Source organism: Arvicola amphibius, chromosome 3, assembly GCF_903992535.2.
Source record: "Arvicola amphibius chromosome 3, mArvAmp1.2, whole genome shotgun sequence".
NCBI lineage: Eukaryota > Metazoa > Chordata > Mammalia > Rodentia > Cricetidae > Arvicola > Arvicola amphibius.
The window spans coordinates 38,521,800-38,538,095 of NC_052049.1; the positions used below are offsets into that span (position 1 = coordinate 38,521,800).

Sequence of the window (16,296 nt, forward strand, 5' to 3'; positions counted from 1 at the left end):
GCTCACTTATCGGATTAGCCTCTCAGCATGAGGCACAGGTAGGGAAAAATGGAGTTGGTTCTTTGGATGTTCATATCGTGATCATGAATCTTGACGGGAACTTAAAGGAAAGCTTTCATGGAAGGTGCAATACACCAGGCACGTCTTTTTAAAAACTTACTTCTATTTTTGTGTGTGGGTAGGGGTAAAAGTGCCGTGACACACGGATGGAGGTCAGAGGAAAACCTCCATTAGTCAGTTCTCTGCTTCTATTATGTGAGTCCTAAGGGTCAAACTCCATCCCCCAGGCTTAGCAACAGGTACCTTCACCCAGTGAGAAATCTCACCAGCTGTCAGATACCACATGACTACTGCTTTGATGTTGCTAGAGGGGACTGTGCAGTGCTGAGGTGTTGTATTTAATGGCTTTTATTCTGCTGCCTATGGTTTGGACATTATCTGGGGAACAAATTTGTGCTTTCTTTACTTTTCATTTATCATAAAGAATGTGTTGATTTTTATCCTATGGTTTGTGAGAAGTTGAAGTTTTTATTAGCAATAAAAAAAGATTTAAACCCTATCTAGGTTTAGCAAGCTCAAAACTCAAATCATAATGTTTTTATTAAGTTTTAAATGTTTCCTCAGATTATCAAATGTCTTCAGATTGAATTACACTCTCCCTTCTCTATAGATTCTTCTTCTGTGGGCTTACTCATCAAAGACCAAAATATTTCTACTACCTATATAATGAATATGTGTAAAACTGGTCTTCCTTGTCATTATTCCCTATATGTTATGGCTCTTTTCATTACTAGCATTTATACTGTACTAAGTATTGCAAAAAAAAATCTAAAGACTCTTTAAAATAGAATACTGTACCCAAGCTATAAGCAAATATGCCATTTATAGAGGGTACCTGGGCATCTTTGCATTTAGGTCAGTGGGGAGCAGGGCTTGGAATCAAGCCAGCATGGATAGTTGTAAGATTTCTGTACATGCATTATCAACTCAGTAGCTATGTTCAATGAAGTGAGCACCTATTGTGCTCCAAGCACTATGGTAAGAGCTAGGAACATGCCAGGAAGACCTTGCTGGTCTCTACCCACATTCTGTTAAGAATGACAGACAATAAATAAGGATATATGCCTATCAATTTTTGATGTGTTACATAGAAAATCAAACGGGGCTGAGAGGATGGAGTGACAGCTCAGCATGTTCTTTACATAGGACAACTAAAAATGGCCTCTCGGCTCCAGGCCTGCAGGTCCTCCCTGTCCTTACTCTCCTCCAGGTATCTCAACCTCATTTGCAGTTTAGGGTTTTTTGCAAATGTTTTCTCTGCCTGGCTCTCCCTCCTCTCAAGCGCCACTGAGTGTCTTCCCTGTCTAACCACAGCTCTTCTGGCATGTGTACCCAACCATCCCATGCCTCTGTCACCCAGAGAACAGGGCCCAGGGGAACAGACCTATGTCTCCCGCACTGCAAATCCCAGAAGCTCAACACATGCAGATGGGTGTCTAAGTAACTCTTGAGCATCAGAGTGATAGATTCTGGTCTATCAGATGGTTTATTTAAAAGTAGGCAGCCCTTTCCTGGACCTCCTTAGAAAGCAGTGTTTCCTCTTGTATGTCACATAAGTGAACGAAGGGATTTTTTATCAAAAGATTAGCATCATTTGGTTTCACCCAGTTATGAATATCTGTCCTGACCTGAGATCACTAACTAGCCTGTCACGTGACAAACTGGTCACTACTGCTGGAGATGTGTGCTGAGTGAAATGCCACTCTGGAAAAGACCAAATCGTAAGTAGGCAGAATCAACCCATGCTTTTATTTTCATTGCATATAAAAATTTTATATGAAGGTATTGATGTACAGTACTATCCCCATGGGCTGTAGGAGAGGCTAAGAAACCACTAACAGAATCACCATCTGTGAGGCTCACACACAGTTTACCACGCGGAAAACACACCCAAAGAAAGGAAACAGTTAAAAAAAAAACAACTGAAATCAGTAAGGATGTATTTTGTAAGTATAGTGTCCCGTTTGTACTGTTTAAAACAAAAGTAATCAAATTCCTTTGGGCCAGGGCTGCTAAAATCTACAGTTTGTGTCAAAAAATAAAATAACAGGAGGCTCGTTTTTCCTAGAAAAAAAAGAATCTGTCTTTTCACTTTGTCACACGTGCTAAGGGCTGAGCTGTAGTGAGACGTGGTCACATTTTCCACCAGGAAGCTCTCGTGGCTTTCAGGACTTGCCATTGTGCAAGGTCACACTTAACAATCCTACAAGGACAGACGTTTTACAGAAACACTTTCAGAGAGACATGAGTTCGTTACATTATGGGAATTGGCATCATCACAGAACTATGTTTAAGTTAGATGATTTACATGTATATATACGTATATATTCAAACGGTGTGTATGTATATGTATTATACATATATGTATTATGTATTATACATATATAAATTTGATCTTGGAGAAAAAAATAGTACTAAAAATTGTATAACTTTTTGGTATGACAGGAAGCTGGTGAGCAGAGGGCTAACCAAGATGAGTGACCCATGCCTCCTGTTTCAAATCAAACTCATCTTCCTGTAAGGTCCAGAAGCCAACAAGCCATTCTATAATCACTGGAGAAGAACGTTTCTCTAGCACAGGTTTGGGAGTAAGGAAACCAATGCCGTATGTCCAAGTGAAACGGCTCCCCGCATTCAGCTGGGAAACAGTCACCATCCGTGCAGCCATGCTCCATGGAAACAGGTGCTTAGGAGCATGCATCTCACAAGTGTCAGGAGGTTCTCCAGCAGTGATGTCTAGTCTTTGTAAAATGCAGCTATTGCCAGAAATTCCATCAGGGAAGCGTGTGGATACAAAACGCCCAGCCCGAGCCACTATCACCTTACTTTGAAATGCAGCAAAACAGAAGAAAATATTGGTTACAGTTAAGGCACAGCCCTGGGACCAAAGACCTGCAGCTATGATATTTAAATTTATATATCTTTATGTATTTTATATTTTTCTTGAATCTTCCATAAACAAGCTCTATGATGACAAGACTATATTACAGAAGAAAAGAAAAATGTACAAGGAGTATGTATACACACCATTCATTCTCTCACCAAGAGTTTCCAAATATGTCAACACCATCCCACCGTGGGACGATGTTTTAATAAGAACTGATAATTTACAATTAACATTACATTATGTACATTGCAATAAATACACGGTTGTAAACAGACAAACAAGACTGTATTACAGGTAAGGTCATTTGGTGAGAAAAAATGCATGGCACAAAAAATAAATAATGCATTAAAATTATCATAAAGCTTTCTGTAAAATCTGTTTCGTTCAAGGTTCAAGTTTTTTTCTTTCCTTATCTGCATTTGGTTCTATCTATACTGCTTACTCGTATCTTTGAACTAATGTGAATGAAAACAAAACGAAAACTATCGCCTTCAGTAACTTGCAAGCTGAAATGTACTGGTTTTATGCAAACTTGGAATTGGTTTCCCCCGTACAGTACCCAGATATTGCATTTTCTTATGGCATTTTAGGAAATGAAGCCACTTGTATAAAGATGCTCCTTTTAATGCAGTGTGTATCATGAACTACACTTTGGTGAGAGAGTGAGTGAGTAAGGGACACGGTAAAGGGGTAGGGGTGGCGAACAGATAGTAGGTATAGGACGTTAGTCTCTAACTCTTGGATATTATGTGTCTGCTACAGCTTGATTGTCCATCGGTGGCTGCCGTTGTAACACAGTGCCATTAAGAACCAACGCAGGCTCCGTTAGTGCGGTTACCAACCCTTGCAGGTATGGATCTGTTTATGACATATTGCTGTTCTTTTCATTGTGAAGACTGCAGGCACTCTGTGGGGGAAAAGCCACATGGAGGGAGGTAAAGAAGCGAGAATGATTTAGGAAGGGGGAATCAACTCTAGACTCTTTGCCTTTCCTTCAGGAGCCCCTTCAGGGATACATAAAATGAAAAGAGAAACAGGTACCCAAATGTCTTGTGAAAGGTCTGGTCACACGAGGCGGATTATGCTCCGTTTGCTCTTTACAAGGAAGGGAAGCTGGCCCTTCAGTGGTCAGTTATGAGATTCTTATCCTGCCCTATGGTAAAGATCAGAAACCTTTGTAGCAAAGGTTCTAAGCATCCTTGGGACTAAAGAGATTGAATCAGGGTTTCAGTTCAGCTTGGGTGATTTCCCTGGCTGACGACTTACTTTCTCAGTGACTAGCCCACAACTTTCTTGAGAAGTTTTAGGTATGTTTTTTCAGACTTATGATTTTTCATTTATTTATATACCACCCTCCCTTTTACTCCCCATTGGGATGCCAAAAAGAAAAAATAACATGGGCTCCAAACTCCGAGGATCCACCTAAGGTTCAGACTATACATATGCTGCCTGAGGCAGACCATAATCAGCAAGTTAACACTGGGAGTTAATATATAAAAATCAATAGAGTTCCTGGGGCTGAAATCTGGAATTCCCTCTTAATATTGCATTGAGGCAGAGTCTGTCAATCCAAGGTTTTAGATTGCATTGCATCACTACCCCGCCCTGGTGCCAGTGGCACCATCAATTCTGTGTGTCTGAAGTAGTCCTTCCTATAGGGCAAGCTTAGGGAGCAATAATAATTGATGGCAATTTTCAGGGAGAGGAGCCGCTACCATTCGAGTGACTTTCCGGGGACACTCCTCACGGAGGTCTTCCGTCCATGGGCAGTTCAAACCACAGCTGTCCTGGTCCTGGCTCAGAGTCTGCTAGCATTCTTCAGAACTGTGAATGCACACTTAGCGTGTTTCCCTCTGCAACCCCGGAGGGAAAGCTACTGATGACACAGAACCGTGTGGCAGAAATGAACGTCAACCCTAACGACACTGACACCTTGACAAGACCCCACCTAGAACATGGGCCGAGGCTGGAACGCACGTTAGAGAAGGACAAATTGTCTCTCTTCTTGTACCCAGCTGTGAACAACAGTAAAGTAATGGGCAAATGTGTCGTGACTGTAAGGGACACAGAAAAAGAAAAAGGCATCAGAAGGCAGTAGGTAGGGAAGATGCCTGAAAAGGACCGACTCTCAGCTACTGGGTATTTCTATACCGCCCATTTACTTCGGACAACACCAACTGAGGACTGAGCTTCCAGGAGGCTTAAGACACATTTGACAGAATGCACAGAAAGGATTACAGAATAAATACTCACTTCGCACACCATGGATGTGACGGAGAACAATTCTCCTGGTTGGGGTGGGGGAGGACTGAAATAAGAGACGGGAGCCAACCGACACTTACAAAAAGGGTTTCCGGCAACAGAAAGCTGTTTCTCTGTTTTAAGGTATGTAAGTCATTTGGTATATAAAACAAGAGATCACTACAAATCAGTTAATTGCTATGAACTCTAAGGTGCAAGTAAAATTTGTAAGTGAGATTTATCCAGTGTAGCACTGATCTGTACTGAAAACTTGCAAGTTACTCCTTAGAAAAAAATAACCAGTGGCAGATGAAGTTCTGAACAGTTTTTTTTTTAAATATAATACCTCAATACATTTAATAATAAAAGTAAGCTCTACAAAAAAATCTGTTTTACATATCATACAAAATGTAGAGGTGAGTGCGGCTCACAGAACCACACTCTCCAGTCATGTATCAGGAAGACTTGAAATTAGAAAATTATGCAATTTTTGCGGCTCATCCTCCTCCTGCGCACAGACTGACGCTGTGTCCTGTTTGTGACATTTTCATTGCTTCATCTGTGCGTTCACTCTGTCCCTCAAGTGCCTGCCCTCCTTCTTATAATTTCTGCAAACAAACCAGGAAGGAATCCCGCCAGCTACCTCTACTTTGGGGCAGCCCGATGATCCGAGCTCTCCCTCGGAAACAGTTGGAGTTGATTTTTTTTTTTTTTCTCTGCCTTGTCAGCTCTGCCAAGCTTGAGATCACGTCAAAGCCGTGTTCGTGATGACGTTCCCCCTTGCTCCGATGACATGGAGGTGAGAAGAACTGGTTGCGGTATTCCTGAGCGCCAGACTGAGTAGTTCAAGGTCAGTTTTGTTCATCAAACGTCCTGGCAGATGATAGTGAGGTGTGACCATGGTTGTGGCATGTGACATGCACTTTGGAAACGATTTTTCTACTAGAAAAAAAAAAAAAGAAAAAAAGAAAAAAGTGTGGGACAGTCTTTACACTGTTACGTGTCAGGACAGCCATCGTCTATGACACAAGTGTCAGGCTGGCTTGCCTCCTCTTCTGCTACAGCCTCCTCTTCGACCTGCTCATCCAGGGGAATTTCCGTGGACTCTGAGTCTTGAGTGCACAGCGTCTTGGAGTCACTGCAGCTCGTGTCTTCCTCCACTTGACTTCCGCTGTCCTTCTCTGTGTCTGACTCGCCGTCTTCCTCCAAGGTTAGTTCAAACTGAAACTTTTCAGTTTGGCCCTGCCGGCCCTCCTCTTGGTCATCGGGTGCGGGGGAGGGGCTCTGGGGGATTGTGCTCTGGTACCACTCACGATTGTCCTCCAAAGTGTCCAAAATGTCCTGGGCATCGGGATGGACGAGGTCTGCCCATGTCTCCCAGAGGGGATGAACAATATAGTCTATGAAGCCCACCTGGTCAGAAAAGAAAAGAAATTCAGTGTGGGGACTAAGAACCTCGAAAAGGCTCAACCAAACCATGTTTCCGCATCAAGCCTGCATAGAAGACTACTAACTTGGGTTCGGTACATTCGTCACTATTGGAGTCAACAGATGGTATAAGTGTGGTTACTAGCTGGCCAAAGTTAGAACTCTTAGTTCAAGGGACGCTTACAATACAGCGAATACTAGTTATTTACATGGGCTGGAGAGATAGCTCAGCAGCTAAGAGCACTGCCTATTCTTCCAAAGGTCCCGAGTTCAATTCCCAGCAACCGCATGGTGGCGCACAACCATCTGTAATGAGATCTGGTGCCCTCTTGAGGAAGAGACCTGGTCCGTGGTCATCAACTTAGACCATAAACCCAATATGGACAAGCTCAACAGAACCTCCATATATAGGCTGCCCATGCATGCATCAGCATTGCCAGGGCATACGTTTCATTTTCATTTTTTTCAGTTATTTACATAGTTGGGCCTGGAGCCTGGACCTTCTTTGAGAATAGTCAATTTGCAGAGAACCCAGATAACTGAAATAAGCCAAGCATTCTATGTACAGAATCCACGTGAATGGATCAGAGTAAAATATGTGTGGTTGTACGACTGGAAATCCTAAGAGTCTTTGGCTCATCAACAGCAGTGAAATCTACCGTGTCAAATCCAAACTAATTAACAAGAGAAAAACATAAAACGCAAGGAGGTGTGAAGCTACAACAGCCAACAGCTTCAGCTGCGGCTCAGCCCGTTCTCCGAGTTGGGGCTTTACCTGTGATTTTTCCACAGAGGCGTTGTGCTTGTCACACATGGGACTGATCTCCATGCCACGTTCCCGCTCCCGGTCCCCCTGGCGGAAGAACTCCTCCATTATCCGGTCCGTCCACTGGCGGTACAGCTGGAGTGGCTTTGTGGGGTTGCTCAGATCTGCACAGTGCACCATGTTCTGCAGGACCTAAGGTGGGTGGAGGCATGCTTTACTCAAAATCTGCATCAGGTGACTGTGACGCTTAAAAATACATGTGGTGTCAGGCTTATTACAAACGGCTCAACCATGGGGGGGCCTCGGCGGCTCACACTTGATTAATAGGTGAAGAAGTGGCATAATTCAGAGCTAAGTGTCGTGAGAGACGCTGTGTTCATGAATTATCAAATTTCAAAGATGGTCAAATGGCTGGTCTTTGGATGTTATGTTGCTGTTAGTGTATATGCAAATGAACAGGTCAATAAGATTTTATCTGTTTAAGTACAAAGGACTGGGTACTTTTTTGTCTTGTCTGTTTTTTGTTTGTATCTTATGATTTCTAATTGTGTGCTTGTATGGATTTTGTATATTATGATTTCTAATTGTGTGCTTGTATGGATTTTGTTTATGTGTTTCTTGTACTTTTTTTTTAAATTCTGGCTTGTTTGTTTTGCTTTCTAAATGAGAGGGAGAAAAGGACTTGGGAGTTGGGTGGGGAGGCAGGAAGGCTCGGGGTGAAGGTGGGGAGGGAAAGCTATGATCAGAAAAATATTGCATGAAAGCCACGTTTCTCAATAAAAAAAGAAGATAAAGACCCTGCCTGTAGCTTCTGGACATATGAGATGGGACAGAGGAAGAAACAGCTCCTGACGTATGCAGAAAGAACAAACACAGACGCCGACTTACCTGGATCCTGTCAGAATAGTTGTCAAGGAGGAGGACACCAGAGCTTGTCACCTTCTTCGTTTCCACCATCGTCTTCAAATCGGCCAGCAGGTTCATGTGCTTTGACATGTCGGTCGCAAGTACCTGGCAGGGCAAAAATTGTTTCATGAGGGAAGAAGGCCGAAAGGGAAAAAAAAAACCCCACAAAACTGCCAATGGACAGAGAAATTATTTTGCGTCTGAAAAGGACGAGAGAAACACTGAATTCTGCTGATATGTGGAAATGGGGAGCTCTTTTCCTCTTGGCGCTCAACTTTTCCCAGAGCCCAGAAACACACATACAACACAGAAACCACTTTCGAGGCAAGCACACTGTCGTATTTCCTGTGCTTGTTCTGAACTAGGGAGCCATTACCGTACTGTACCTAGCTGATTCAAGGCTACTCAGAGGCACTTGGAATACAAAGTATTTGGGTTGGCTTGTTTTGCTGATCTAGGCAAATGACGTCTCCCTGTGAACAACAAAGCATAAAGGTAAAAGTCTATGCTGAGGACTGACAAGATGGCTCCGTGGGTAAAGGTGCCTGTCACCAAGGCTGTGATCTGAATCTGATCTTTAGGACCCAGGTGGTGGAAGGAAAAGAACTGAGTCCCACAAACCATCCTCTGAGTCTACAGGCACACCAGGGAGTGTGTGTGCGCTCGCGCGCGCGCCCACTTACCCAAACAGAAATTAACAAGTGTAATTTAAATCTCACCCTATTGTGGGGCCCATTCATATGGAGAGACACCTTAGCCTAGGCACGCCGAAAAGGGGGCGGGGTAAGAAGTTGGTTGGTTGCTTGGTCTTGTTCCAAGGAGGTGATGGGACAGACTTAGTAAGGCCTCCTCCTGGGAAGTCAATTATCTCTGAGGAGCTGATGGGGGGGTAGGGTGGGGAAAACTGGGATTGATTTGTAAAAAACAAAAATGAACTGTAAGATGAATGCTAAAATAAAAAAAAATTAAATTTAAGTCTAGTTTTATGCTACCCAGAGATTCCTCTGAATAATGTACGCAGGGAAAAGAGTCTAGCTGAGGGGATTTCTGTGTGGGTGGGAGGTGGACAGACTCCACTGGAGCTGCAGGGAATGGCCTGTATTTGCTGAGTCATTCTTCTCTGCCTGTCACTGGCCATGAGAAGCAAAGAAAACAGCCTGCATACTAAGTCTTGTGGATTAAGTTCCTCTCATATATTGTATCCTGACCACAGTTTCCCCTCCCTACCCTCTCCCCACCGCCTCCCTTCTCTGCCAGATCCACACCCCTCCACTTCCTCTCAGAAAAGAGCTGGCCTCCCTTCTCTGCCAGATCCACACCCCTCCACTTCCTCTCAGAAAAGAGCTGGCCTCCCGGGGACATCAACCAAACACCCATACATGGCACAGCTATTTTCAATAAGACTAGGCACATGATATCACATCAGGGCTGGAGGAGACAACCGAGGAGGAGGAAAAGGGTCTCACAAGTAGGCAAAAGAGTCAAGAGACAGCCCCTGCTCCTCTGTTAGGAATCCCACAAAAATAGGAAGCTACTCTAGTCATAACACCAAATACTAGAAGGAGGTTGGGGAGTCCTGCAGAGGATGGGGAGGAAGGATCAGAGGAACCAGGGGGTCAGGGACACTGTGAGAAGGAGGCCCACAGAAGCAAATGGCCAGGACTTTGGGGGACTTGCAGAGATCAGGGAGCCTGCAGGGGTCTGACGGATGCTGCCGGTCTTAAATCCCAACTGTTAAGAACAGAGATGCTATTGTAGTTAAACACTGCCAGGGGCAGCAGAGGCAGTTTTGACAGGTCCACCTCCCAAATCTAGCCCCGTATCATCTCTAAGAACGTGAATCAGTTTTGTAGGGTACTTACAATGTCAATGACCATTTTCCTTAAAGATTGTCTTTGCTTTTTGGTCAGATTCTGGAAAATGTCACAGTTTTCTTCTTGGAGCAACTTAAACCCCACGGCCAAGTGATGGTTCTCGAGGACAGAGGAGTCGTTGTACATCAAGGCAAGTTCTGAGTCTGAAAGAAGGAGCAGAGGCAATGTCATCAAGGCTGCTTAATTAGTGTGTCTCTCTTCAACGTGTACAGTACCACACTCCAGGGGCTGAGACAGGAGGATAACGAGTTAGAGAGTGGTCTGGAAAAAACATAAGAATAAATGGAAACAAACCCCCAAGTTCTTTGACACCTTGTGTTTAGGATACAGTTGCCCCTGAATGTCTTTTCCATCACCCACAAGCAAACATGTCAAATAATCTAAGAACCGAAAGAAAACCAAAATCTTAGGCGTCAATTACAGTTTGCCTGCTAGGTGGTCCTTTCGGGCAGTTCTCTGGAGTGGAAGAAGTGGACCAGTATCTTTTCAGAATCTGCCATCAGCTCAACAGACTGTGGCATTGTTCCTAACACCTGCGCCACATCCTAGGCAGAAGGTGTCATTTCCTGATCACTGTGGAACATTTGCCCTGATATGGTGGTTGGATCATGGGTGCAAGGCTGTTTATACACAGAGCAAGTTCCAGTATTTGGTTTGCTCATGGTGCTTGTCCTTCTAAATGACCCCCCACCACACACGCACACACATACACACTGCAACTGTTTCTTCTTCTGAGGCTCCTGGCTGTGCTCAGTGCTCTATGTGTGTGGACTGCCTTCCTGCCTGCCTGCTCCTGGCTCCGCACACCGTGTGCACACCCACCTACAGACTCATGATAGATTCTGTACTTCACGTATTGTTTCAGATTGATAGCAGGAAGATACTCTGCCTCTTCCTAATCCCATAAGCAGCAGACCTGGATATAGGAGGTCTTTCGTTTTTAAGATTTATCTTTGTTTTATGTGTATAAGTGTTTTGCCTGAATGTGTGTATCTGTACCATGTGCGTGCCTGATGCCTGCATAGGCTGGAAGAGGGCATTGGCTCCCTTGGAACTGGAGTTACACATTGAGAGTTGCCCTGTGGGTGCTGGATTTCGAACCCTGGTCCTTTGCAAGAGCAGCCAGTGCTCTTAAATACTGAGCCGTCTCGCCACACCTATCTTTAAGAGTTTCAAGACACTTTATTTTGCTTCCTTAGGTAGCTGTCAAGATTGAGAGCACAGGTGTTCAATCTTCACTGTCATTAAGGCTCCAAAAAAATACACCCAGAGGCAGCTTCTGAGAGCAAGCGTCAGACTACTTACTGATTGCTTTGAAGAAGTTAGGGAGGACAACGGAGGCTTGGGGTGTGCTCCCCAAGGAGACGCTATGATCTCAGGAGAACTATACCCCAAAAGAAGGGGCACATCTAATCCACTGCTCTCCACGCCAGGAGAGAGCAGAGCTTCTGGAGTGGATGTGGAAGTTTATGGTTCACTTTTACTTTGTCTGGAAAAATAAATGCCTTCGAAAGGTAATGTCTGACTAAGTCTTGCTCTTTTCCATGCTAGGGATCAAATTTACTTTTAAGTAGTCTATGAAAGCCCATGGATAAACATGTAGAAGTCAGAAATTTAAAATGATATGGGATCTGAGCACGAGACGCTGTTATATACACAGCTGAATTATACTAAACAAGCAAAGGCTGGCAGGAAGGCATAACATTGTCTAACTCATAGAAAAAATATGGTGTCATCTACCAGGGTCCGTTTAGAGACTAAACATATATGTAGATAAGGGGCATTAACATACGGATTCACCTGGGCTTACAGAAATACTAACAGGTTTATATTCCCCTTTATTTACAGAGACAGGCAGGGAGGGTTCTGCCTCCAGAAAGGTGATCTGTTCTATGGAGATCACCTACTCAGACTGCGTAATCAGCTGCTCCTGCTCCAGTCTGATGCTATTGAAGGCAACCGGGACCAGGTAGTAAAATCTTAGTTTTAAATGAAAAAAAAAAAAAAAAACTAGCATTTAAGAAATTGAACCTCAGGGTCATCATTTAACATTCTATGCTTGTCACTGAAATTGCACTGGTCACATATGTAAGACAGAAGGCAAGGGTCTAAAGCACCTGCTAAAGATGCTAACCCAGGACTTAAGTAGAGTCCTTAAAGTTCACACTGCAACACAATGTACACACAGACGTCTAATAAGGCGTGGGAGGATGGGCGGAGAGGCTAGCTGACCAGGCACTCTTCTGCCAGGGGTTCTATGAAATCATTCTTGATTGCTGAACACTTAACGGCTCATTCTCTAAATGATCCCAGCACTCTGAACCAACTGATGACCATTAGAGCTTGGTCCTAGTCTGCCCTTCTCTCTGAACGCAGTCTGCTTCCTTGACCCTCCCAACCTCCTTAGACTTGAGTCTCTAAACAAAATTAAAGGTTACTTCTGGTCATCTGGTTTCTACTAGACACTTCCCTTCTTCCTAACTTAAAAGCACTGAGAAGAGAATATCCTAAGTCACCACATTCAGGGGACTCAGCTGCCCTGGTGTTATAAGTGGTTGCCATGGTGTAACTTCGATGCTCACACCTCTCTTAGGAAGATCTGAATGTGATAGCCATTTATTTATAAACAAAGAAAATGAGTCTTAGGAAAGGTGGCATTATCAATATCACACAGCGGGGACACTCCAGGGCCAATATTTAAAGGCAAGCTGTCTCCAGACTCCTCATTTCAAGCTGATGTTATCATTTTTAAAAAAGGAGCTAACAGTGAATCCACCCAGCCCTGGGCTTTTCTTTTTGAGAAAATGCTTTTTTGTTTTATTGTTGTTTAAGTTTTATTGCTGAGCTGTTTCTATCTTATTGATTTTAATTTTGAAAATGACAGGGCCTTGCTCCAAAATCCTACAGTCGTGTGTTATGAATCGCCTACTGAGCCCTGCACATAGCTCCAAACAACCACCCCGTCTGCTACTGGCAAGCCCAAGCACCGCTGGACCAGTGAAGTCATGAGGCATTTACTTGCATGGCAGCGGAGACCCAGAAAGAGACTTCCTTTATTCTGAGTCATGAAATAAGCTAGCAACAGTTTTCCTGCCATTCAGTAATGGGCCAGAGTGACATACCCCAGTGAGGAGGATGTGGCTTCCAAATCCACCCAGGCCTGGGGATCACGAGGCCCTCTCTCGGGTGTAGCAAGTGTTATTACTCTCCTTCCACCTTAGAAGGGATGGCCCAACATGCCCATACCACTGGACCCTTCCATATTTCACCAAGGGATGGAGCTCCTGGACGTTAGCTGGATCTATTTCCCAACCAAGGTCATTTTACCAGCAGCAGATGTCCTGGAAAAGCTGGGAGCTCAGTGTACTTGAGCCAGTCGTGGGAAGTGATTCTGACTTTGACTTTCAGCAATTTATCCCTGCGAGTGCAGCAAAGGCGGCTCTTGTCCTGACACACCCAGAAACACAAGCCGTTGACGTGTGCCTGATCTGGGAATTCCCATCCCAGGGCTTATCATTTTCAACAAGCATTTGGTCCAGTGACATTGGGAGCAACCAAGCAATGTCATCACCTTCCCGAATCTCCTAAGAAGTGCTGAGAAGATATGGAATCACTCAGAATCTCGTATCCTACCAGGGGTTGATATGAAGTACCTGAGACACATCTTGAGTATCTCTATATATACTTCATAATACAGCCTATCAGTATGCTCTTTACTACAAGGAATAGAATTATCAGTGTTTCAAATCCAAGAGACGAGACAGCATTAGAAACACACAAAGCAACCCAGAAAATGCATCCTTAGAATTCCGCTCCTCCTACACCACCTTAAAATCCAATCTCCAATCCTCCTATACCACCTTCAAGCCCAGTCTCCAAGAGTCCTGCTTCCACAGTGACACATGATATAGATATATACATTCCTCTCAGTTTACTGCAGGAATTAGCTCAGGTTCTTATAGAAGCCAAGAATGGCCTCAATCTTCGGGCCTGGTACAAGCTGGAGAGCCAAGATGTCACTGACAACTCAGTCCTTCCAAAGGCCTGAGATGGGGAATGAGGTGAGAGGCGGGGGAAGGGAATGATATAAGTGCCAGTTCCAGTCTGGAGCTCTGCAAACCAGCAGCACTGATGTCTGAGGGCAGCAGAGCCCCAGCTCTGAGAATGCCATTTGCCTCCCTTTACCCCATCTACTATACTGGGGCCCTTAAAAGTTGGTGGTGGTGCCCATTCACCTAGGTCAGGGTGATCTGTTCTCAGTCTGGTAATTCAGAAGCTAACTTCACGCAAAAATGTTCCTTTGGGCTCACCGCAGATTGAGATATTTTTCAGTTCTCTAGGTATCCCTAGAAACTGTACATCTTAGACTGTGTGCTTGCAGAGGGCGAAGCCTGCTTGCTGTTGCTTTGTCAATGCTGCGGTCGTGCACTAAGGGCAAGAATTTCCTTTTAATCTTGTGGCAGGGTGAATAGACTTAAATGAATTTTATTCTACAGTGCTAATTGCAACATTGGAGAAATGTGATAGCCTAAAAAAGAGCTCTACAAAAATTTCAAAAATTTAGATAAATTGAACTTAAACTGTTAAAAGCTCAGAACTGGCAAGAGTTCAGGAGATAAAAATGTAGGTGGCATAAATATAAGGAAAATGTAAATGAAAAATGTAAATCTATGCTTTCTGTTGGATCAAAGGAAGCAATATTTCTGAAAAGTATAAGATGAGAGATTTTACTCAGAGTATATACTTTCAAAGTGACATCCTCTGAAGGAAATGGGTAACTATTAACAGAGTCAAGTTAATTCATTTGTGTCTCTTCTACTTTTCAATGAACATATTATTGTCATCATCCACTATGTAGCCCTGGCTGGTCTGGAACTTTCTACACGTGAGAATAAGATCTGGGTGAAGCTGCGCAGCCTGGGAGCAGGTCAGAGTGCAGGGGTGGGGGAGAGGGTATGACACCAAGAGTGAAAGCCACGCCCTTCCCACTCCTGTCACTTAGTTGGGCTTAGCCCAGTGTTTGACAGGACAGCATGCTCCATTTTGTCTCTGTGTCACTGGAGGCACGAAACAGTCATCTGTGTAAAGGTTACTGAAAGGAGCCGGGGTGAAGAAGGGCAGGAAAGAGAGCAGTGGTGGAGGGAGGGTTAGATCAAGGTCTATTATGTACCTGTATGATAACATCATGCCATAAAGTCAAAGTATTTAGACATACATGAAAATGTCATGTGTGAAATTGTTATAAAGTATACTTTTTTTTTAAATAAAAGACTTCTAAACAACTTGTTCCTAAAACTACCCTTCTCCCCCTCACTTCATCTGCACTCTATGCCCTCACTCTATGCCCTGACCCTATCTGGCTTCCTCCTGCATGGAGTCCCATCTCATGACATCACTTGTTAAGTTGTCTCTTATAGCACAACACAAGCTATTAAGGAGCAAGACCTTGCTTGGCCCTGTTCTCTGCATAATCATAATTGTCAAAAACGATTTTGTTCTTATCTCAAAGGTTTGCACAGACAAAGATCTCTATATAAACCACGACTGCAGCCATGGAAAACGTGAAAATGATACGAGAGCTTGATAATCTCTGTAAAGTATGTACACTGGCATCTAGCTTCCACTTCGGCTTACTCTGATGTAATGTCTCTCTCTGCTCTTGGAAACCCAAAGACATATGCTTTGAATACAAATGAGTGTGACTGAATCTTCCTCCCCAAACTTGGGCATCTTTCCTATAAACAAAGCATTCTCTTTCCAAGTAAAATATAACACCATTTATGTTCGGTACCTTTCACATCATTTACGTTTTCAGAAAATAAAACTTGAAAGTCAAATGATCTTTTCACCATAAATACCTTTCGTATGGTGCAGTCAAAGCTTTATGAAGCTATTCGCACTTTCTGCGTTGCTTTATCTGCACTGTCTTCACAAGAATACAACAGGATTCCACCTGGAGTTTCAATTTCTCTAGGCCCTGTGTCCATAGACCTCTATGTCCTGTGTCCTTAAGGCAGTCACTAAGACCCAACTTCTCATTGTATACTAAAGTCCCAAATGACCACGTCTCATTATCTCTGCCATGTAGAAATGATCCTCCTGTTCTCAGAACCTCCATGTGCTTTCAATAAGCA

The 16,296-nt window shown here is 43.7% G+C and overlaps 1 protein-coding gene across 5 annotated transcripts in view; it reads right to left on the reverse strand.

Annotated features, from left to right (window-relative positions):
• Window positions 1-1,782: 1,782 nt before the first annotated feature.
• Window positions 1,783-16,296, reverse strand: part of Pde4d (phosphodiesterase 4D) — a 683,624-nt gene continuing 669,110 nt past the window's right edge. For all 5 annotated transcript variants that reach the window (XM_038322667.2, XM_038322669.2, XM_038322668.2 and 2 more), the window contains exons 12-15: window positions 10,151-10,305; window positions 8,271-8,393; window positions 7,392-7,574; window positions 1,783-6,601 (exon numbers count right to left, since the gene is read on the reverse strand). In XM_038322667.2, the coding sequence (XP_038178595.1) occupies window positions 6,185-6,601; window positions 7,392-7,574; window positions 8,271-8,393; window positions 10,151-10,305 (878 nt within the window). In that variant the 3' untranslated portion in view covers window positions 1,783-6,184. The remainder of the gene's footprint in view (window positions 6,602-7,391; window positions 7,575-8,270; window positions 8,394-10,150; window positions 10,306-16,296) is intronic.